We start from the raw sequence: 25,836 nt of genomic DNA, 5'->3' as shown, positions 1-25,836 counted from the left end.
CCGCACAAACCACTCGCCACGATTGAGTGCCTTTAAGCGGCTCAAATTTGGGGACTCTGGGGACCCCAACTTTGAGTGCATTTCAGTGCTCTCCTAATAAAAGCATACCATACTGTATCATACCCGCGCCAGGGGAGAGCTCAATGCTCCCACAGTGCACCATGCCATCCCATACCAACCCAAAAATGGACCACTTCCCGATGTGCTCCAAAAGCATATTATAAAATGGGTTCAAGAATGTAGCCAATAGGAAGCGCTGAAATGAGTCACGTGTGCTTTGGTTATTTTAGTCCCATTGCACTGCGTGTTAAATCCTATTGCCGATCGTCTGTGCACGCGGCGGCTTCTTTGAATTGCATGCATACGCGCTGTCAATCCTGTAAACAACTTCTAGTTCGGGCTGCCGGCCGCCGGCCTTTCTTCCCTTTTGCATAACATGTGTGGCGTAACGTATACTCTTATACGTACAGTACAGTAAACCAAACGTTGTGGGACCGGACGCGTACATGGAGTCACTTTGAAGGGCAAATCCAACGATTTAGCAGGTTAATTCTCATGCCGTTTTCAAAGTATGTTGTCTAGTAGGCCTATATGAGGAGTCTACATCAAGTCTTTAAGGTAAAGGGTGCATATTCTATGTAAAATAAGTAAGTTTTCATGCGGGAACTTAAGTGTCCGGAAACCCAACCCCCCATCATACTTATATGTGCGGGATTTCCGAGTGCGACGTGCGTAAATGTTTGGGACGAACATCTTCGGACGTCTTGACCCACAAAGGTACGTGAAAAACGCTGAAAAATGCTGTTAGTTTTTGAATTTTCGACCCATTCTATAAAACAAATGATGCACAGGATTATTTCGTGGCGTTAGTGGAGGCGTATAGTGCACTCGAGGGTATTTACAATTGTGAAGCATGCACGAGGCGAACGCACTCTATCCTGTGCATCATTTGTATACTATTACACTATATTACCATACCAGAAGTTAGCATGAGAATGAGTGTAACACGCACTTGCGTCATAATACAAAGAATTTATTCTTTTGTTTAGTACACCTGTATGTAGCGTAGACATCCAGGTTGAATGTGTTGGTCGGACAAAACGTGTGATCCCTCTGACTTGAGTCCAAAAAATAGCTCATGAGGTGCACTTTCTCCACAGAGCACTCGACTACTCCCAAATTGTCATGATATGGTATGGTACAGTATGATTTGGTTTGGTTCTGTTTATTTTCGGGCGCTAAAACGCTGCCTTTGGTGTCTGGCAAACTCACCTGAACTCTGTGGACGTGATGAGGGATGGGCGAGGGCTTGGGAACCAGGGAGGTGAGGCCGCCTCCCGACATCTTGGATGGGGGTAATGATGATGAGAGAGAATCTTCTGCTCATTGACAAAAGAAAAGGGGGAAAAAAAGACACAAAGAAGAAAAAAAAAAATATGGGGGTGTGTAAGTACTTCAGTGGGAAGAGTACACAAGATGATATTACATCACCTCAAACAAGGATTAATCATAGAAGAGAAGGCTGGAAAAGAAAAATAGCAGCATACTGTATACGCCAAATATTTCGCAAGGTTTTTATTTTCGCAAATTTCACAAGTCAGGTGCTATTCGCAAACTTAAATACACATGAAAATATCATTAAACTGATCCCGACATGAATGTGACATGCACACATACATTTCTTCATTCAATAGCTGCACTCCATTATCGTGAATTTAACCACTCGTGAAATTGTCGGAAAGTCCTGATTCAAGAAAAATTACTCGCTACATATATGGCGTATATAGTAATTGTACAATGCAAAGATGACATATCCCCACCACCCACTGATTCTCTGCAAAATGGCAGGACAAGATAGCAGTAAGATTTAATGACAAGGATTTAGGAAAGAGAATAACTGAAGTCATCCAACTTTGTTTCTCAGAACACAGACCAAACAGGACAGGAATGACACTAATGTGAGCAGAGGAAAATGAAACCACTACCCTAGGGCAGCTTTCACATCGGTATTACCAACCTGAGTACAAATGTTTAAACACTGTCTGCACTGCTCCATTATCTTTAAATAATCAGTATATGACAACAGGCTTTTGTACGCACTTACAGACTATCAGAAACAAAAACAAAACATATAAAAGGAAAACTTTGTAGATATGGCGTGTGCTGGAGTGCAAAATTATCAGTATCTGCAACACAACACCTTCTAAAGTGTTTGGGTTCATACAAAGATGACGGAGATCAGCAACCGCATCTACATTCCATGGAACATTCTGCCTCATTCTGTCACGTACAACATTCTTCCAAACCAAGAACAAAATGGGGAGGGGGGTATCATGGGCCAATAGTTATCAGTAAGGTAAGCCTTACTTTTAGGGTGCGTCGTTCCGGATCTCGACACTGGCGCGGCAGTCGGGGTGAAGGTGCTGTCGAGCATCGCGTCCGACAGAGAATCCTCCAAGTTCTGCTCTTCCGCATTCAAGATGACACTGTGTCAGTCAGGGAGATAAGAATGCCCAACAATACTCCATAATTTCAACCAGAAACTAGGCAAAATATTCTCTTGTATATTTTGGATCAAAAATGGAAATAAAAGCAGTGAAAAAATTCTGGCGAGAAGTTGTGTAGTGGATGCAATGCAATGTTGTGGAGGGATCTTACAGTGTCCGTGCAAAGCAGCACGTGATGATATTACAAGTGCCTTGTGACATCATTTCACACATAGTGTACTATTTGGGAAAATGTTGTCATAAAAAGTAACATCATTTCCTAAATAGTATACCATGGAGTGTCAAAAGCATGCCAACATTCTGAAATAGTTGAAAATACAGTATCACATGAACCTCTTCCAACCAATCACTAGAGGATAAATTGATTCAAATATGAAATTCCTATTTTGCAAAGTTACTGCATTGGTGGTTTCACTATTAAAAAGCAATAGGGTATACAATGTAGATGAGACATTTGCTTTGACTGGCAAGGGGTGGAAAGGTACATTTCACCATCTTCCCCCATCTTCCCCCATCTAGGGTCACATATTGAAGACACAGCAATAGCTGGCAACAGGATGCTCTTACCCAACCATGACGTTCTTGTCCTGGTAAGCTCTCTTCTGCAAAATCGCATAGAGCGCCTTCTGCTCCTCACTGTACTTCCTGCAGGCATCAAGAAAGGAAAAACGTGCAAAAGGGTCACATCAGCCAACCGCAAAATTTGGAATACACAGGCTTATCTTAAACTTCAAAGTGCAGCAGTATCTTTGAATGTTGACTTCTCAATTGACAATATTTATATACTTTGAAAGCAGATTTTACCTGCAGAGAATGCAGCACAAAAGTAATTGCCAATTTAAAGATGGGTTTCCACAGAAATACAGGCGTGAAAATTTGCATTATGAAGCAATGCAAGATTTGATTACCATCGTGTCTGAAGACATTTACACTATGGAAGTTATGCCTTCAAACAAAAAATAAAGATAAAAGGTTACACAAATATACTTGTTCTTTCTATTTTCCAGAATACACAAAATTAGTATACAAATAGTGACTGGTTACCAGTGTGATGATACAAAATTTTACACGAAATGCAAGATGAAATGTTCTTCACAATGAGGCGAAGCAAAATTGAATGGAGCATATCATCTTTCCTGGAATGCGAAATCTTGTTCCACCATGTAAGTAAAGACCATTCACTATTTGTTTTATACAACACCTCGGGCATTAACCTACACTGTATGTAGTCTTTGCCAAGTCCTGAATATAGTACAGAAATGGCAACCATTTTTAAAGCGAGGCAAGTGGCTGTATTCATGGTACAGTCACACAAGGAAGCAATCAATCAAAGTTGTGAGAAAATATTGACAGTAAAAAAGGGATGGAGCGAGCACTTGTAGTTATTGTCTGCTGCAAAAGTATGTACATTGTGATGTCAGTATGTATATTGTGATGTCAGTATGTATATTGTAATGTCAGTATGTACATTGTGATGTCAGAGGAGTGCCATGGTGCAAATCTACGAGTTGCCATCCTGGGAGTACATGTAAACAGTGACATCAGTGTGCAAGATCTAAAACTTCTCAACAAAAATTGCACGCTCAACAGCAACAGCGTGCAATGGTACTTTTTTATAGCGAATTGATGTCACACATTAGGCGTTTTCACATCAGCCCGAAAACGCCTAATGAGCAGTTAACCAACAGGATGGAAAGAATCTTTGTAGGTGTTGTATAAAAGTATTTATAAACAGATCTGAAATGTTTGGAATTGTTTCCAAAAGAAAACATGCAAGAATGTACTGTAATCAAGATAGAAAACAAACACGAATAAACTCTGCTGAACTTCTCACATCAGAATGTCACCAACAGGACTACATTCCCAGGGTCGCGGTATTAGTTTCCCTGCATTCTTGTATGTTCCTGCTTATTACTTTTCTTGTGTAGTCTGTGAGTCAGTCGTAATATGGCAGGAAATAATTTTCCTGGTATCTCACAGCAATTTGCTGTGCACTTCGGCATGACTTGATATACAAAATGTCATTTGCGTAGCAATCTTACTACATAGACTTGTACACTATTTTGTTCAAAATGTATAGACTTGTACACTATTTTGTTCAAAATGTATGTCAATTGACTAAAATTGCTATTCCATTTCGAGAAGGAAAATCATTCCCTGTACGGTAAAAGGGTGTATCTCGGTAAAATGTAGGTTTTATAAATTTTCCATGGGGGGAGGGTGTTATGAGGTAACAAATTTCATAATTTGCAATTGTAGCTGATTCTCAGATGTGCTACACATTTTGTTTCTTTGCAGAAAATAGGAGTAATCTTAAGACATTAATGCACATTCTTTGGGTACTGGCAAATTTGATGGCAAAAAAGCATTCCTCTAGATACACCCTTTTGCCATAAGGAGAGCTGGCAAGAAAAGAGGATTTGTATGGTGTATCTGCATATATAAATACACACTTTTGCCATAACAGAGACTAATGCACCACAAGTCAGGTTTGTCGGCAGAAGGGTGTATAAGCCTGATAAAACTGACGATAATCCTGGTGACGAAAAGTTTGAAAAACGAAGAAATATTTTATAGAGCATGATCTTTTCAGTGTGAAGCAAACCCTAAGACAGACTTCATTTTAACACATCTATTCATAACTGTGTCTTCTTGAGCAAATAACAAAATGGCCAAACTTTGAAAGCCATTTTTATCAACTCTATTTCTACCATTGCTGAGCTCAGATGCAACCCAATTTCCACATTATTCCAAAGGCTGAGGTTGTGTCTGACACAATTCATGTTCTCAAAACCATTACATGAGCACTGAACTTGTGCATCCTTTGTTATAAAATAATTCTACCAACATGTAACATTCACATTCCATCTATAGAGATACAAGGCCCCTATTTTCAAAATACTGGGTTCTTCAATTGTTTTCTGTCTCCTAAACTGAAAATACCAAAATATGTGATAAGGACAATGCTACAAATTACAGCTAAAGCATTCAAATAAGAATGCACTACCTGGTAGTTTTTGTATAACATACACACACACACACACACACACACACACACACACACAAAGACTAGACAAGGAGAAACAAGAATTTCACTCAAACGACATCACAATGGTATTTTCCAAACACTGTTTTTGTTTTGCTTTGTTTTGTTTTGTTTTATTTTGCGCCATGATTCCTCTGTTGAGACTCCATTCTCATGACAACAAAAACATGCACACTACAGGTGTGAAGCCTTCAAGCTGTGTTACCAGTGAAAGAATTTGTTTTGTTTTGTTTTTGTTTTTTGCTACACATGTTAATCTGTCCGTCGCATCTGTCATCCAAATTCTTCAGAATCCTGTTTCTTGGAGTCAACATCAGAATATGTCTACATGAAGTTCATTCAACTCATAAATATTCCTGTTTACACTTGGATAGAAGAATGTTTTGATGGGTATTGATCTTTCTGTTTTTTTTTTTTTTCTTCTTCTTTTCTTTAGTACTTGCTTTCTACTTGACATCAACAGTCAAAATTTTGATGGTTTGGATTGCTGCTTGTTCTTCAAAGGGGACCACCAGGCTGCATACAATATGAAAACCTTTTGTTTCTCTGGTTTTAAATTTAAAACATATGCAGGTAAAACATTTTGACAGCATGGCATATCATTTATGTGCAGATAAAATCAAGAGATGATTATTGGTATTTTCAGAATTTATCAAGTATTTTCTGTGCACGACTTTTGGTTGTTTGTGAACTGTAATGATATACATATATATTTAATGCTTTTTGCTTCTACACCCATTGAGGAAGAGCTGATTTTGTTATGGAAATAACACACGTTTCCCATAGACACCTGTTTGAGTATACTCAGGACAAGTTTCAACGGGATGTACATTGTACAGTATCTGGTCCACTATATATCAATAGTATCAGACGCTACATGCACTCACGTACAGTATGTTTGTATGGACTAGCTATATCAAGCATGGTGATTGCGACTGGTTGCATGCAGGGGCAAGTGATACACTACTCTATACTAAATGGGTTAGTCAAATACCGGTTAGTGATTGGCTAAACACAGTCACGTGATGGCGGTACATTCGTTATGTTCGCCCATGGGCGAACATTCTTGTAATGTTCTCCCATGGGAAAACATTTTCATGTAACAAATGACAGAAGGCCTAGGATCGCGCGCACACAGTAAATTTGGCTCTGCGCGAGCGAGCGATCGAGTGCGTTGTGTGTGCTGGTGGTTGACGTTTACATATTGTATTTGACTAACCCATATAATATAACAGATGATGATTTTTGTTGTCGGGAACATGTACCAAACGTTCCACCCTCAGGGTTTGAAATGCTATTTCGGGAGGCTATAAGTCCCGAGACTTCATCTCGGGACTTATAACCTCCCTCAATAGCATTTCAAACCCTTCGGGTGGAACATTCGGTATGTTCCCTCCCCCGCCTGTCATCATCTATTTTAATGTTACATCAATTGCATTGAGTGATACATCGTTGCTGAGTGTCAACTTGGCAATATAAGACTGCACAAGTGTCCTTTTGTAGAGTGGGTAGGAATGTTCGAGATGACAAAAGTATGTTTAATATGCATTAGTGGTTCATTTTTCATACATATAGCAGCAAATTAAGTCCTTGCACGGAGGTACTCTTCAAGCTACACACTCCATTAACCCATTGAGGACGGACTGATTTTGCTACAACACACATTTCCCATAGACACCTGCCCGAGTATACTCGGAACTCATCCTCAATGGGTTAAATGGAGGACTTTCATAGCAATCTGTCCCCAATGAAACACAAAAAGTCTTAAAATTTATCTGAACATAACCCGGCATGTGCACTAACTGCTAGTTTCAATCCCCATATACCAGGCATACAGACTCGAAGAATGGATTTATACATCAAACAGGGATGCGGATTTAATATATTTTCACTCAAGAAAAAGTCAGGGAGCTCAAGTTTCACTCTGGATAGTATTTCATAACAACTGCTCATGACAGTCACAATAGACCAGTTTACTAACACTTATTAGTGTTATTAGAAAGAGAATATTGATGTAGACGGGGAAGATGTGCTGCAAGACAATATTTACGTTCAGACAACAAGCCTTAACCTCGAGGTTTCCTAACCTCGAGGTTAAGCTTGTAGTTAGGGACCGTGAGGATGCACTCGTAGTTACGATATGTAGCTAACCTCGAGGTTAGCTCAATGTTAAGAGCCACGAGATATCTCAGGGTTAGCGCTCTAACCATGAGTTGCGGGGGGATCTCCACTCGTAGTTAAGCACCATGTGGACACAAAACCCAACGAACTTAAAGGGGCAGGAGTTTAACCTCGAGGTTAAGCTTTGTCGTGTGGACGCACGTCGAAGTTAGGGGGCAAGGTTATGGGCTTGTCGTCTGAACGTAACTATTATCACTTATCACCCTCTGTATTTTTCATTTCTTCCAGCACATGCACTCAAATAGTTTGCAAATTTTCATAACCAAGGCTGTTGTTGACAGCCAGAGAGATGGCCCAAGGCTTGCCTGACATAGCTAGACACAAAAGCTTGCAGCAAACTGAATTCGGAGGATTGAAATGCACGAAGTATGCACCGGGGCGGTTGGAATGACTTGTTTACCAAGTCCTTCGAGGAAAAATATCTGTCCTATAATTTGTAAATACAAATACTTTAGGAAACCAACCATTTAGATAGAAAATACACTGTCTGCATATTTTGCCATGGGTCCACAGCTGATTATTTGTGTTAGTTACAAGATGTCTGTTCAAAACAACAGCTGATAATTTATTACCAAAAACAGGTCTGTTCAAAACAACAGCTGATAATTTGTGTTACCATAAAAGAAAAGGCTGTCCACTACGACAGCTGATAATTTGTGTTACCACAAAAGAACAAAAAACAACAACAATGCTATTTGAGACCAGAAAGTCAAGAGCCAGTGAGCATCAAAAACTCTCGCCAAATAGGACTAGTACAATCAAGATGGAGCTGAACATGTCACATCTACACTGTGTATCACTTGTAATGCCACGCAGCATTACATGGCATATCACTCACAACGCTGCACAACACACAAACACACACACACACACACACACACACACAACAATCTCAATTGTGTGTGTGTGTGTGGGGGGGGGGGGAGGAGACAGACAGATAGACAGACAGATAGACATACCCCCCCCCCCCCCCTCCCTCCCGCAACACTACCTGATTCAAGTGAGTCATTTACTCTCACCCTATACCCTTACCTTATCCTCTCCTCCATGGCAAGCTTCTCCCGGCCCAGGTATTTGTTTAGATGCTCCTGAAGATCGGTCACCGTCTTCCGGATGACCTCTTGGTTGCCGGTCATTGGATGGACTGGACAAACACACACACAAAAAAAAAAACAACAACAACAAAAGAATTATGAAAAAAAATATCTCCAAGAATTTCTTATAAATACACATCTTTGTGGTTGTCAAGTCAATCTTCTGCAAACACAGCATGCATGAAAATTGAATACCATTTGATTACAAAAACAGTCTTCCGAGATCTCCACAAAAAGATTGATATTGAACAGACTGTACACTGTGAGCTTCATTACTTTGAAAGAGGCCAATGACAATCCACTAAATGAACAAAGTGAAGCAATCAATAGAGACTCCAGGGAAATTGTGTCATAATGAGGTTGCTGGGACCGCCAATTTTATCTCGTTACAACAGGTACCTCGTTGGAAATATATTAAAACAAAGAGACGGGCCCTGTTTTATAAAGTTAAAATTGATTATATAGCTGATTTCAACTGTAAGTCTATGGCAGCCTGTGTGGTAAGGAAATTTAAAATCGATTTTATCTTTTCATAAAACGGGGCCCAGTATTGGAAAATCAGGACCACCAAATTCACCATTTTAAAAGTGGTACTGTAAAACACGATATTTTCGCAGCATGAAATTTTCGCGAATTGGAGCTGATGGCCTTTTCCACGGCATGACATTTTTGTTGGTTGCCTGTAACATTCAATGCATATAGTGAGGACAAGAACTTTCATGTGCATTTTAATGTTGCGAATCTTGGCTCTCGTGAAATTAAAATGCATGCGAACATTCCTGATTTTACAGAACCTTCTTGTAGGCATGCTCATCATAAAGGAGTTTCTCTATAATTTACATTATCACTGCTAATCTTCCAGTGCTTACCAAGACTAGTGCTGCTTGATTTTTCTGGCTTTTCATGCAGAATTATCCTGTAGAGAGGGGAAAGGTCGTCTGATGACTGGTGGGCTTTCTGTGTCGCGGCATCACTCTGCAGGAAACAAATGAAATAAAGAGTTTGACAGCGAAAAGAGTTAAGCGCCATTTTTAACACTTTAAAGTAAGTCCATCATTAGATAGAGCAAAATTAAAACTGTCAAGTGATACCTTGCTTGTACATAATACGGAAAATTCTTGAAATCTGGATTTAAAAATCCCATTATTTCTATTTTTATTGTTTTTTATCAGCTCTCATTGCAAATATCTCAATTTTCATGAATGGGGTTTACTTGCTTTGCAATAAAACTCTAAAAATATTCAAAATACTCGAGTGTGAAAAAAAGATTGACACTATTTTCTTATGTTACCAGATTAGGCTAGCCAGTGTTACCAATGGTCACACTTTTAAAACACGACAAAAGTCAAACACAAGACATTTGTAACTTTAGGGCCCATCTATTAGTTTGGCGATGTCATCGCTGGGACAACATTGGAGTATAGTTTAACCAAATTTCAGCTTCCACCATATGATTTTGCTAGGAGTTGATCTGCTATTGTACAGTCTCAACCTACAAGGTGATCGCATGATGGGACAGGTGCCACCTGAACAAAATGCATTCAAATGCTGGTATTACCCACAAAATATTCTTCATCCATACATACTTTTAAAGGAGAGCAGATGATTTTCAAACTTTTACATTGAATTGAGTTGAACTGAATTGAATTGAATTGAACAGGTTTTATTAAAAATCATGTCTGGCAGCCAAAGGCTGAATTCCACATGTTTTACAATCATAGTTAGTATAAAAACAGACAGATTATTTCGGTGCTCTGTACAAACAATGATAGCGACATGACATAAAAAAGAACAAATATTACAGTGGTCACATGTGGTAAATCACAAAAAGTGATCAATCTATGAGGGTACCAGCCCAATCAATTCTGAAATTGCTTTTACAAAAACGAAAAGAAAAAGGAGATAAAAAATATCCTGTTCACATGGCAACACTGCTCAACACTGAATAAAAAAAAATCATTACTATTACAACTGATAATGAGATCAGTGAGGGTACCAGCCCATCAATACTCAGATTACTTTTTTCAAAAAGAAAAGAAAAAAACAAAAAAAAGACGTATAAGCTTGGATACAGAAACTGGGATGAGGAATAAGAATGTTTTAATAATTCATAACAAATCAAAATGAACAAGGATGATAATATGTAATAATAATTGCATTTATATGGCGCTTCATACTGACGTTTCTATTAAAGCGCACTTTGCTACTCATACAAATAGACCAGAAAACACAATAACATTAACAAAATTAACGTTAACAGTAACAAAAGAAGAAGAAAGAAAAGAAAAGAAAAGAAAAATACATGTGATACAATGGTACAATAATTGATAACTGTGTGCGCCTCCAGAAAAAAAAAAAAAAAATATATATATATATATTACAGCTGATTAAACAGGTGAGTTTTAAGAAGAATTTTAAATGATTCGACAGAAGAGGCATTCTGAATATAAAGAGGAAGTTTATTCCAAAGAGTGGGAGCAATGGAAGAGAAGGCTCGGTCACCATAACGGGTTTTTGTACGTGGGCCATGAAGTAATTGGAGAGAGGAAGATGAACGGAGGGGTCTGGCAGAAGAGGAGGAGCGGAGAGAGACTAGGTCTTGAAGATATATGGGTGCAAGATTACGTGTGATTTTGTACGTCAGAAGTAGGATCTTGAAAGTAATACGGGAATGTACTGGAAGCCAATGGAGTGAGCGGAGAACAGGAGATATATGGTCATGTCTCCTACTAAGGGAGACTAATCTAGCGGCTGAATTTTGGATACGTTGGAGAGGGGATATGTGAGAAAGAGGGAGGCCGGCAAGGAGGGAGTTGCAGTAGTCCAGATAGGAGGAGACGAAGGCATGGACGAGCCGCTCAGCTGATGATTGATCAAGCAGACGCCTGATCTTCCCTATTTTGAAAATACCCCATAATATAGCAGTTTCACATAAGAATGCAGGAGTGGGTGCTCAAGGAAACAGAACATGCATTAAAGAAAAGATACATAAATTCTAAACAGGTGAACTTGACATTGTAATAGAACAACATTGCTACATTACTGGAATGTGTGAGCCTCCTATGTCATCATCCCTGTTCAGTGTATTATATTTTGAGCTTTCTAGAGTATTGGTATATCTTCTCAAGGACCACAATAAATTCCACAAATCTGTACATGATACTATCAATTTATGATGTACTCTACCTGATGTTAGATTTAATAAATTGTCTGGAATGCCCCTTTAAGTTGTACAGATTTAGCTCTTTTACTGGCCATTATTCTACAGATCACAAATCCTGTCAAGTGGCCCATCCAGAATGTATACAATGTTCCACTGGATGTTTTCCACGTATAAAAGGATGTGGCAATCTGTTTTAAGCAAAAAGTGTGTGGTTTCTAAATGTTATGAAAGCATTAATATACACAGTCTGTATGTGCCCCTGAATAGTTTACGAGAGTGGCAAACACATCTTTATTGTTCTGTAGTGTTAAAATTATTCTAAACATCATCAACTTACCACAAGATTTGTATTTACAAGCACCCTCTGGAGACCTTTGGTTATGTGAGTAGCATAGGCCGGCATTGCACAGTTGACGCAAGTCCGAATACACCAGTCAGCTACGGTGGCTGTGCGAATCAGACACTTCTGCTCCTAGGGGTTACACAGTGAACAAAGCAACAACAAGAAAATTTATTAAAAAGAATGTGCATAATAAAATATCCACTGAATCATCGACGAGTTTACAGATACATTGTTATAAAAGATACGTAACATGCGAAGGATATGATTTCTATCAAGAACATAACCTATCATACCATCACGGCACAAAACAATTTCATTGATTTGAAGAGTATTATCCTCTCTACATCTTCACAAACTCTTCCCTGTGGCACTGGCATAAAGTTTGTTCAGAGAAGCAAAATCTGCAAGTGCACAATACTAAGTAAAAATGTGACAACTTCCCCTCATCTTCTCCCCGTCCTCCTGCCTTTTTTTTTTTTCCTTTCTTTTCCTCTTCTTCTTTTTCAACCACGGAGTGCTGGATCATGTACAGAAGATTGCACAAGTATTCAGTGGAACCACAAATGTATGTGCATGCACATCAGATTTTTTCCCAAACACGTGTGCGACTGTACATTGTATGAGGCAAAAATGAGTCAGACACTTCCACGGCCATTAGAATTAACAAGAACAACAAAATCAAATGGAAGAGATCATATCTGCTTTCAACAGGCCAAGGACAGCAGGAAATCAATTGTGACTTTATCACAGCCCTTGAACACGGCAGTCTGGATCACACTCGCAAAACGTCACAGGTGGTCAGTGACGAAATGCGGCTAGGCACAGATTTTCTGTCTCCTCGCCACCACCTGAAACTTCCGCTGACGTCTTCATACATTCCTGGTATAAACCACAGGGTCATGGTGTACATGTGTATGGTCACAAACAGGAATCTCCTCATGGTGGCATGCTTTACAAATCAACCCACAAAATTATCTAAACATGAAAACCCACCATTTTCAAATTACTCTCATAAGTATTAAATATCATGGATGTTGAGCATATGAAACAGTGGAAAATTCATTACAATTGGAATTTCCCTCCAGAAAGTAAGAAAATAAAGAAACTTTAATAGGCTGTCACCTGTCTTTCACAAACAGAACCACATGATATGCAAATAAGGTATAAAGTTGAAAATGTTGTGACCTCAATAGTCTCACACTTGCTAGCACTCATTCTCCCCTAAAAATTTCAACTCTTGACATGAATTTTACACTCACCTTCCACCACCACCACCCAAAAAAAAAAAAAAAACAACTTTATATCCTTTGCATCAAGTTATTGTAGACTTGTGATTATTCAATGATTTTTTTTCAGGTCTGAGTTTCTTCAATGTGCCTCCCTCTACAAATCAAAATTCCTAAGATCGCAACTGCTAATCTGTAAATTAACAAACATGTCAGAAAAAAAGGAACCAGTGGGACTCGAACCTATCATCTACTGCTTTCCGAGCAGCGACACTACAGTTTGTACCACCAGGCTGTCCCTGGTTGCCAGCAGTGACACGATGAACATGGAACAAATACATTTGAAGGTTGGGCTTTATCTTTTTTATGGCACTTGTCATCCTCAGACAAAGAATGGCATGAATTGGCAAGACTTGCTACTGTACAAGAAAGGATATTACTTCCAGGTCTATGTAAATTTTCTCGAACAGTCTAGTAGCCTCTATTTTTCAAGTAAAATTACCAATAGCGATGGCTTCATTCTCCACCACTCCTTCCAAGCACGCTACAAGTAACTCTTTCCTTCATCTTTAGTTTCACAGGAATGAGGCTCTTTGAACCCACTTGTTCATTCTGCTGGCCTCTTATTGTTGTTTTTTCACAAGTTACCATGGAAACTTCAAGATTTTAAGAACAAAGCAGATCTTTGATCAAAATTGTCTTAAAGGCCTGTCCTTTGCCTTACTTCTGTTACTCCTCCAAGATCAAGCTGCACTTCCGCAATATCCCTCTCGAAGAATGGTGCCCTCAGCTGGTCGATGGAGAGACCCAAGAGAGTGGGGTCAAGGGGTCGTAGGTCGTCCCCTTTGGTGTGGATATTGATATTTAGGCATTGGCACGTCAGTTTCCCCATATTTGAAGACCTGCAAGCATAAAATTGAATACATTTCTTTTTCTGAGCAAAATGCAGTATACACCATGAAAGGGCAGTTTGCACCAATCATTATTAATGTGCTTCAAAAATTAGAACAAAATTAAAACAATTCTACTATTGCTTTTGAATGTAAACATCTAGTTGATAGTGACTGCGTTTGTATGCTAGCTGTACGCCACATGCAAGTGGATGCCAGCTGTGGGGTTTTCAGAGCAAGCTTGTGCACACACGAGAGGGAGATTTCCGTATAGCTTTTGTCATATCCTGAGAGACTCAAGTATTTGGGGATTCCATCCTAAAAGAATCGATGTGTATGATTTAAGTGTTCAAGATTTTGCATAAGGAAGACTTTGATCCAGGTGTTCTCTTTGTTATCAACGATCAAGTTACACGCGGTCATAAGTTTAAGTTGTATAAAGGAAAGTGTTGAACCAGTAAAAGATCGAACTCTTTCAGTCACAGAGTAGTGAATACATGTGTACTTGGAAAAGCCTTGTGCAGAAGCTGTCGAGGCAGCACCAGTGAACAGCTTCAAGTCCAAGCTCAATGATCACTGGAAGCAGAAACATAACAAATTTAATCCAGATTGCATGTGGATAACCTGACCATCCTATGGATACATGAATGGATCTCCTCAGGCTCAGGATTAAATCCTTTGAATGGCCTTCTTCAAGTCTTCAACTTATCTGGGTGTCATCGTAGACCGTATTAAAAATTCGGTAATTCAGATACATTGTGTACCGGAATACTACATGATGAGACCGGAATACTACAGGACCAGTCCTCTACTTCCGTATCAGATGTGATGTGATGTGATGATGTACATGTACATGGCTTGCGCACTGCCTGCGCTGGATGCAGCGGGACACTTGCACGAAAGGCATCAACATGCTGCTGGATGGCAGAATTCACCAAGAAAGTGAACAGGTCTGTTATACCCGATTTGCTGACAAATTTGAGTACTCAGGTCTACTCCATGGTGTGGAATAGTAATTTGGAATATCTGCATATTAAGATTAGATAGTTCTGATTTTATTTTTCTCTTCGCAAATATTTGTAAAATGATGTCAGACTTCATTTTCATGGGGCTGATTCGTGAGTGGAGAGGTAAAAGAGCCGCACAAAAAGCACTGAGTCAGATCAGGCCATAGATGCGGCAGCCCTGCGCCTGCATTGAGCAAACCGGCTGATACCAGTGTTTCAGTGGGTCGCTGTACATCGGTTGATTAAAACTTGATTTTTGTCAAAAAGCGCAGACAGAATTCTTTTCATCATGAAGAATGGGCATGTGTGTAACAAAGAATCACTGTGCAAACTTGCGACAATTTATATGTCAGATGTGAGAGGGATGATAAGTGAACAGGGGGTCTCATGAATGAGCATCTCACCCCAGGCAAGGCCCAAAACCAAGCCAGGGCTTCATGATCAAGAGCACCCTGGCCATGCTCATAGTCATGAGGAGGAGGGATCCTTAATATACAATGTACAAATATGTAGATGAGCAGGGAGACAGAAAGATCCGTTTGTCCGGAGGAGTCTTTCATCTTTATTGATGTTATCACTCTCCTCAGCTCCATAGGGGATCTGTGAAGCCAGATGCAGTCTCTGTGGAACATATCACAGACGACCAGATACAGACCGATCTTTCGGTCAACAGTAGGGGTGCTGGTCCGAGAATGAGGATCGTATTTGTATATGGGGGTCGTCTTCGTATACGGTGACGACGTCGCAAGCTGCCGACTTCTCGGCGAACGGCGTCCCGATAAATGAGGACGCGTCCTTAAAAACCGATATAAGCTTAGAAAACTATGATTGTCCCCAAAAGTAAGGACGCAGAAGCGCGACTGTTCACTGCTTCTTGCTTTGACCCTCGTAAATAAGGACGATGTGCAATAAACAGAGATCACTGCTTTCCCCGTTTTCTGTGTGCCCATGCGTATGTTTTGTTGTAAGTTGAAGCTGACATACATGTAATACGTTGTACATGTATGATATAGGGCTATCTCTATAATACACTGTACAAACGTACCTTCGTTGTACCGCTGCATGCTGCGCATTGCGACATCAACAAGTCGAGCAAATTTTGCGTTTCTAGGACCAATATGGATCGAGTGTTATTAGTGAAATGCTCTTCAACCTAAATGTGAGTATCGATGTCCTACTATCATTGTGATGTTTATACAGCTACATGTACAAGCATAACATTGTACCTACAATCGTAGATCTATGTAAAATTTAGAAGATCTCTAGATCTAGATGAGCTTGGATTCATGGATGCTTCAGGATATATACTGTAAATTGTGAATAATTCTTGCAAGCGGCCTATTGTAGCATGTTGACTTGTATGTGAAAGGCAGATGAGTTTCACGTCAGTTTACGTCTATCATTTAATTACTACAATTTTTAATTGAAAACGACACACATTTAGTATTTTCCATTCAATGTTATAGCGCTGACGAAACCTGCATGTATTAGAAGTCTTGTGTGGGTATGCATGTGTAACTGGGGGTGTTTGAGATACCCAAATGCCAGGAAATTGTTATCATACATCAAGAACAAACAAACAAACGAAACAAGCGCCAAGAAATCGGGTACCGGTACCAATTAATCACAAACGCACACACACACAAATCTTCACATTTTATTGCCAATTCTATAGACAAAAAAATCAGCTTTTAAACCAAAATAGGCACAGGTATCACAGTACACGATACATGCATGTATCCTTTCTGTGCTGACAATAATGCTATAGACTAGAATTATAATACAAAAAAAAAGACAAAGCCTAATTACATTGTACGCCTAGAATAATGAAACATTCAGCAGTAAGATAACGTACTGGAAAGCAAAAAAAAAAAAAAAAGAAACAAATAGATCAGTGACAATTTAAGTATAACAGACATAATAATAAACTTAGTAAATTGTAAAAGATTTTAGAGTATTGAACGTGAAATTGCACTTTAATTGTTAATAAACAGTTACCAAACGGTTTGGCACAGACAGAGCTTGGCCTTGGAGTTGCCGAGGAGGGCACAAACAAAAGTATGACTTTATTATAGGAGCTGATGTCAAGACTTTTTATCTTTTGTCCTCGGAAAAAGATACATGTAGTTTGGTGACTTTTTTTCAGTTACAAACAGAATGGGCAGATGCTAAGCACATAGCTGTTCATACACAGCAACATATCAGGAAGGAATGTCCCTTAACATTATAAACAACACCGTTGGTCAAGTACACAATATTTTAACATTATGCGTACACTTTATGATCTTACTTTGATATCACACAAGTTTTCCCCGTTTCGAAATAAAAATGTCATTTTCTTTTTCTACAGAATTAATTCATGAGAAGTTAAGGTTACAGCATCATTCCCATCAAGAACAAGCTGAAGGAAAGTCATTGAGCAGTACTTCTGGATGTTAATTGCATGACAACAAGTGCAAGCTATGCTTCATGACGCCGTGACACTGGTACTGAGAGCCGCCGGGAAAGCCGACATTCGTGAGGAGCAAGCCGAACATGCGAACATGAATTGAGAGTAGCCCAACTTGCATGAACACGTGCCCTTCAACATCAATTTTTAGAACTGCTGTCGTGTTCTGTCCACCAAGATCATTCCCTAAATCAAAGAGAAGAACAAATACTATAATTAATGTGTACAACAAAAGTAACTCGGCAGTTTAGAGTGTAGTGGGCAGAATTATACATGAAATAAACACATCTGCACACTAAAAGGTATCTTGCCGAAGTACAGTGTACTGACGTTAGAACAAAGTCTTTGGGATCGGCAGTTTTGTTTCGTTGTATCAAAATTTTGTGTACAACAACACAAAAAAAAAACAACACTCAAATATGTGATTATCGACTACTCATAATACGCAAAAAAGCAATATTAAATGCAATGCTATCACTTAAATTTCATCGATATTGTACATTTAATAGAGAAAGTTGTTTGTACTTCATGCTTAGTTTGAAATCACATCAAAGTAGTTGAGGATTCGAGTACTATTCTAAAGGTTTGTTGTTCCTAATTTCCGTTGTACTATAAAAGGTTTGCCGTTTCGACGGGTCGTCGGTTTTACGGCTCGCTATTCCCAAGGTTCGTAACAGTTGTTCAAAAGGTTCTTTTTTAAATGAAAAGGAAATTTATGGTTATTCTGAAAGTCCATTAATCCGAAATGAAGTATCATTCGATTTTCCGAAGGTTTGTTCATCTTCAATGAAAGGTTCTTTTTATATGAAAAGGAAATTTAAGGTTTGCTATGCTGAAAGTCCATTTATCCGAAATGAAGTACCGGTATCATTCGTTTTTTCCGAAGGTTTGTTCATCCGTCAATGAGAAAATGTTAGTTATTTCATTTCGTTTATCATAAAATGGAAATAAGGTTCATTGTTCATAAAAAAGATCGTTCATCCTTAAATGAAAACGGTTCATTATCTGAAGACTTGTTGATCTAAAAACAATGATGTATGTTTTTGTTAGCAGTCCTATAATCACCTCTTCATTTTCGGATTAACAAACGATTTTCATTTCCGATTAACGAACCTTGAAACACAAAGATTCCAAACATTTTTAGGTTAAGGAACATTCGTAATAGCGAACCTTATTTCATTTTCGGATTACTGAACGCAAGGAAAAATGAATCTTCGCAGTAACGTCATATGCTATACAAACTATGTCGCAATGACGGACAGTAGTTTATTTCGGATTTGCAACGAACATCTAGGTACACTGCAAACAGAATTTGTGTGTTTTGGAATTACGAACCTTCGGAAAAAACGATCGTTATTTCATTTCGGATTATCTTATAATATGGCCTAATGCAAGTTCCCTGAAACGCAGAGCGATTGCTATTTAAACCCACAAAAATGTGATGCGTTCTTCATCAAAGAGAAGCTCGCTAAATTTGTCTTGTGCTGAAGTCATGCTGTACATATATCGTAAGCGTCCCGCATTTCGTTATAGGACCTTATAGAATAAATTTCGTTCATTTTTCTTTTTCAATGTCGCCCGGAAATTACTTCGTTCAATCGAAAATTTAGCTATAAACGTTTTACTTTTGAGCGACTCAATGACGTTTATTTTTAGATCTTAATTTTTGCATGTGCTTCGACGTTGTAACAATATGTCGTTCGTGGTAACGCAAGTGCACCATATCAGCTCCTCTTGCCAACGCAACATGCAGAATCATTGTTGAGCATTAATAATGATTCAGGGAAGAGTGGAGAGCCTATTTCAGGGCTGCCATTATCCTACACATCGTACGATCTTACCTTGCTCAACTTCGATTGTGCTGTTGGGATCTGTGCCATAAGACAAGGAAAGAAAATATATAAAAAACTGTTACGAAATGTTCCAGTTTCACAGAGAGAAATACAAATATGCAGTGTGATATTAATACTGAATCAGATTGGTAGCAATATATCAATGTTACTTTTATGTGTAACGTTGCTTACCTTGTTCGTTTTGGCCTTCATTACGCAACTCTGTCATTTCCTGAATGTGAACATCCATCAGTTCTTGGAGGTCATCTTTATGAAATTAACAGATGTAATTTGGTTAGTATACTTGCATCTAGATTCAAACAGAATTGATGTGGCACACGTGTAACACTTCTAAAGAAGTACGCATGTAATTTGTTTCTGCTTATGATGCGCTTATGATGCAATAACCAATAAAACAAATGTGATACAATTGTATCATCATTCACCGACCAATTAATGAAGCATGCGTGTGGGCCATCATGTGCGAAGTTCTGGTAACTTTTCTTACCATAGCACTGGCCTCTCCCCTCACTTGACTCCACGATGACGGGCGTGCTACCGCCGGACCTACAGGTGAGAGCTCACCCTCATAGATACAATGATTCATAAAATCAAACACAGTTTGGTTAAACTATCAGCACTGCATACTCTATAACTGTAGTGCGACCAGTCTTTAAAATTGCTGCAGTACTCGCTTACGGGAGCCATTTTCAAGTTTATTTTATAAATCATTTGATGATAAGGATTTTAAAAATGGGAATATCATTTAGATGCGATCGAAAGAAATATCTTTGATAATTTCGTTTCCACTGTTTCACAATTATTTTTTTTTCGTTTGTTTTTGTTTTGTTTTGTTTATAGAGTTTTGTTGTTAGTTTTATTCAACCGTTCCTTGAATATTAAAGCACTTCACGTTTTGTCTTTGATCATTTAAATGCCCATGTGCATGCATACATTATACATGGGATCAGAAACTAGCGTCGGTAGCTGCGCACGTGCAGTCGGACATACAACACATTACTAGTAAGTAGTTTTCAACACAACGATGTGTTCACAACGGGATTTGTAGGTACCGGCATACAGTCGCCAAACCAGACAATCGGAAATCGGAATATTAATTAACAATAATTAGAATTAATATTTTATTCATAAGAAATATTCATACCGTTCAAATTTGCCGTAATTCCACTGCAAAGTGCATTGGTGACTTCGTAGGTGTGTTAAGTTGCTCCATGATGCGTGTACATGTATTGCCATTGACAGCACAGCGACTTTCACATTTCGCGCGATGAATCCACGGGAAGACGGACAACCCACAAAAGTAGACGGTGAACTAGGGGTATTTGTACACGAGGAATCCGTTTATCGCATCTAGAACGTGCGGTTCGGTACCCCTAAGCCCGCAAAGCCCCGAGGAAAAAGATCGTCCGCGAAAAAGCTACCGATCCCGATTTTCGCGGACGCGATTTGTCCGCGTTTACGAAGATACCCTCGTTTGTGCGGACGATCCGCATTCTCGGACCAGCACCCCTACTGGTCAAACATGCATGTAAATACAATGTATATCTGTCACGTCTGTGTACAGTCTAACCAAGTTAGTGTGAGGAACGTCAAGTTGGAGTTGTGGACATGGAGTAGGTTGTCAATGTCATTGTCAGGTCAATCTGATTAAATTGTGTATCTAGAAAATGTAGCTGATAATGACAATTTACTGCCATTTGTAAATGGCCTACGTTACCACTGCACTGCACTACTTTCGTAGTATAGTATTAATGTATTACGGGTGTACCAAATTAAATATCATCAGACAACCCTACAACTAACGTTGATGTAAATTTATAGGGTCTAGTACATTACTACATAGTAGTAGTATTTTACAATCATTCAACGTAGGGTCTAGACACAGTTTACGCGTAATTAAATTTACAGTTTTATGAGAGCCTACTGTACACTACTCACTAGTGACAGTGACATGACATTGAGTAGCAGAATCTCAATTGTTTTATTCTACATTTAGAACAATGGGTTTTCTGCTTTGATACTGATTTTCTCGACAATGTCCTCCCTTACCTGGCGCACCTCTGTCCTGTCACGAACCGTAGAATTTTCTCTGATATCCGCTTTCTCCCTCGATGGATCCGCGTAACCTTTCAGAGGCAAAGTGTGGGTACAGTCACAGTACAGCTAGCTAGACGCGCCAGCCAACCAACCGGACGTGGGGTTTGTGTGATGGAACCGTGGCTGGGCCAGATCCAGATTACAGTAAATACACAGCGCGAGCTCGTTGTGCGTATGAGATGTCCACTACATGCACAGCTGATGTGACCTATTGACGCACGAGCCCAGGGTCTCGTGCCACTGTGTGCGCAAGATATCGATAGCTGCTGCCTTGGAATCATGTGATAGAGATTGTGCTCAGTTCTTAAGAAGAAATTACAGGTTCATTCGACAGGCATTTATTCAGAAATAGGATTTACACCTGTCTGCCCTAACAGCATGGGCCAAAAAACTGGGTCTGTTTTTATCCTACGTTTATGACCGCTCCTGTCCCTCGTAAACTAAATCTTGTCCGTCATGTCCCACAATAAATTTTGAAGCTTAAAAACTAACGAATCATTATTTGGCTTTCATTCGCTCAGTAACATATCAAAATCTAACTTTGATATGAATAACAACAACAACTACAACAAAAGAGGTTGACATGGATTTTCTTCACTTATAAGAATAATGATTTTTAAATATGAGAATTTAATAGACAGGGGAAACCTATCCGTCGTAACCTTATTCGAGAAAATTACCATGTCCAATATTTAAATGATTACAGTTTAAGACAGCAAAATGATAGCTGTGAATTAAAGCCAACATCTTTAGCAGAAAAAGATGATGAAACCTTGTTACACAATGTCAACATGCTCAACGATCATACGAAGTAGCATGTGACCAGCGAGGTGAGAGTTCTGAAGACACAATTATGATATCATTATTTGGCACTAAGATGTAACCCTATTATAAACTTTATCTAGTCTCCATCGCTATTTTCTTTTTTGTGAACTTGGCCGTGATAGTGAGGAATATTGACTTGTGCTGTTTGTGTTGTTGTTGTTGTTGTTGTTGTTGTGTGTAAGTGTGCGTCATTTTTCATTTGCTTTGTAATTATTATTGTTGTGGGGAAAAAATACTTACGAGGAGTTTTGAGAGAGATGTGGCCTATGTAATGCTCTCAACAACCAACGATGCAACTGACGTGCACAAATATAGTATTATTATATAGGACCTATATTATACTGATGAAATATACTAAGAATGGTTGCCGTGAACATACATGTATTTGAGCCTATAGAAACATATTAATTGAAAGGGCCCACAAGAAACTAAATTCCTCCCGTCATAGGACCTCAGTATTATATAGGCCTTCTTACTGGAAACGTTGGCAATGGTTCGGATGCACCCGGAAATATATCAACGTATTTATACTCTAATTCTCTCTCTCTCTAAAAAAAAAAAAAAAAAAAAAAAAAAAAGGAAAAAAAGAGTTATTATTATTATTACTATTATCATTATTATTATTATTTCGTTTTATTTATACAGGGTGGTCCCATCAGTAGGGCCTAATCAAGTACTGTTTTCCAGGGGGCCCTGTAACACATGTGCATACAAGGTAACAATCACAACAAATGACGTTTACATAACTCAATAGGTCCTACATGAAAAAGAAAAAAGAAAAAAAAATAAAAATAAAAACAAAACCTGTCACCACGACAACTCATACCATCCTACAACTACAAAAAGTGGATCTGCACTCCAATATGTATGTGTGTAACTTCAGGTCAAACGCTCAAAAAATAAGGGAGTTCGGAAAAAAAGATGCACTTTTGTGCATAATCTTCAAAAGAATATACCAAAACAACATTCACTCACGAAGGAGTGAATTTCAGAAAAGAGTGAATTTAGAATGAAATCGTAGACGGTGGTTTGGGAGTGAAAATAAGTTTTTCACTTATTTTGGAGTGACCTCAGTGATCACTCAAAAATCTTATATAGTGGGTGATTCCTGCATAGGGCCTAATTATGGTCACTCCAAAACTATAGTCAAAATAAACATGTTCACTCAAAATTCACTCCAAATTCAATCTCAACTCACTCTTTCCTGTTACTCACTCAGATCCTTCAAGAGTGAACATTTTTGTTTAGTGAGTACGTACGATACATGCATAAGGTAGGCCTACATATACAACATGAGTATTGTCATAATTAATGAAACTAAATTTAATGGATGGTGCCGGTACGGTTGAAAAGGGGATTCAAACCTTTTGCAAGATATTTAGAAAACACTGATATATGACATATTAAAATGCATGAGATTCGAAGAGGAATTAAATATCGATTTGATGAAAACTGGTTTTAAAATGTCAGATATATCCAAAAACAAAGTAAAACAAGGTCACCCTTATAAAAGGTGGGACCTACCTTTTATTAGGACCACTTTGTTTCTGGATGTCTCAGCCATTTCAACCCAAAGAAGACAATGATATATTGATTGAAAAGGAGCCATATGAATAGGCCTACATTGTAGTCGATATTGAATGTAAATTCAATTTGTTATGTTTGTCGAGAATATGAGTCACCAAAGATTCTCTATAGCAATGTAAACCGAAGCCTCTTTATATTTTGGTTCGATGAAATTGGAGGATTTTGATCGGTCATTCATTGAATATTATTATTCGGTGAAAAGCGTTTTATTATCTATATGATTTAGAACTTTAAAAGTCTTCGAACAATAAAATTTACTGACTGCATGGTCGCTAGATGGTGACAGATGAAATCAAGGTATATTTTCGAATGTATACAGCGTAAAACTTGTATGGGGAAGACAAGTCATTTACATTTGAATAAATTTACGTTTCATGAAAGTGAAAATAAAAGAAAATGGAACCGGTTTGAAAAAAGGTTGTGATATCAATGAATGTATAATGAAGGTATTCTAAAGCTCATGGTGCACACTATCAATAAGATATAGTAATCTAAACGTGTCTTTATTATAACGGGGACTTTGACTACTTCGATGAAGTCTATAGAATAATTATCGTTGTATTCCCCTTTTCTATTACTATACACGCCCATAAAGCAGCGATGGGCACGTAATAGTGATTTTTTCAAACTTAAATTTGATTTGTATGCAATGAACAAAAATCATATTATGTCAGAAACACCTAGTTGAAAGGTTATAAAACTTTAAGAAAATGGCTTCCATTTTGACGTCATTTTAGATTACGGTATACTCACGGTGTGCGTCAACATCTTTTGATATGTATTTTATTGAGTTCCTCATCTTTATAAAAAAAAAACGTAAATATAGAAATTTAACTTTTGGATTTGGGTTACCTGGTTGAAAAGTTACAAGAATTTTAGGAAATGGCGGCCATTTTGGACGCCATCTTGGATCATTGTGGAAAACGCTCAAGGAGGATTTATGAGGACTTTTAGTATGCTATTCTAAACATATTTCTGGACCCGTCCTGAAGAAACAAAGATCAGCTTGTTACCAAAAATGTCTAGGTTTAAACCTATTTTGACCTAATGCTCTTGGACTCTAAACATAGCCTTCATTGAAACGATGTCAAGTAAGACCCCGTTCTTATTTTCTATGAATTATACATTTATCTTGCATGTGACTATTTGTATTGTGCAATGTCAACTATTATAGATGCATGGTATATAATTATAATGTCAGATTGCGCATGGTCCTGAAGAAAACTGTTTAAAAAATGATTTGGTAACTAAACGTTAAATTGCTGGCGTATTTCAAGAAACATTATTACTGATATTCCCTTTGTGAACCATAAAGTTGTTGTTTTTTTTATCTTATTGGATAGTAGCAACAGAAACACTTTGTTGTTTACATATAGCGACCGTTTTGTAATGACAGGTAAAAGTCAAAACAAAAAGGAAACATTGCACGACATCTGAGTTGATATTTTGTTTAATCACAAAGTAAGAAGCGCGACATTATTATCTATCTTCATTATTTTGTAAATATGAAATTTGTTGTGAATTTCTCTTTGAAACAAGCACAACTCAGTTTGAGTCTTATGTGTATA

The 25,836-nt window shown here is 38.3% G+C and overlaps 1 protein-coding gene across 2 annotated transcripts in view; it reads right to left on the bottom strand.

Annotated features, from left to right (window-relative positions):
* LOC139732359 (uncharacterized) overlaps positions 1 to 21,908 on the bottom strand; it is a 30,305-nt gene extending 8,397 nt beyond the window's left edge. The window contains exons 1-8 of one of the 2 annotated variants that reach the window (XM_071643226.1): positions 21,809 to 21,908; positions 14,285 to 14,462; positions 12,329 to 12,463; positions 9,698 to 9,803; positions 8,767 to 8,878; positions 3,075 to 3,152; positions 2,368 to 2,486; positions 1,273 to 1,379 (exon numbers count right to left, since the gene is read on the bottom strand). In XM_071643226.1, the coding sequence (XP_071499327.1) occupies positions 1,273 to 1,379; positions 2,368 to 2,486; positions 3,075 to 3,152; positions 8,767 to 8,878; positions 9,698 to 9,803; positions 12,329 to 12,463; positions 14,285 to 14,452 (825 nt within the window). In that variant the 5' untranslated portion in view covers positions 14,453 to 14,462; positions 21,809 to 21,908. The remainder of the gene's footprint in view (positions 1 to 1,272; positions 1,380 to 2,367; positions 2,487 to 3,074; positions 3,153 to 8,766; positions 8,879 to 9,697; positions 9,804 to 12,328; positions 12,464 to 14,284; positions 14,463 to 21,808) is intronic. The other variant, XM_071643227.1, reaches the window with a different exon arrangement.
* Between the last annotated feature and the right edge of the window lie 3,928 nt (positions 21,909 to 25,836).

This window comes from Diadema antillarum, unplaced genomic scaffold (assembly GCF_040938485.1).
Source record: "Diadema antillarum isolate AM-2024a unplaced genomic scaffold, OU_Dant_1.0 seq00000415_RagTag, whole genome shotgun sequence".
In the NCBI taxonomy this organism is placed as follows: Eukaryota; Metazoa; Echinodermata; class Echinoidea; order Diadematoida; family Diadematidae; genus Diadema; species Diadema antillarum.
This window is presented reverse-complemented; position numbering and strand designations above follow the sequence as displayed.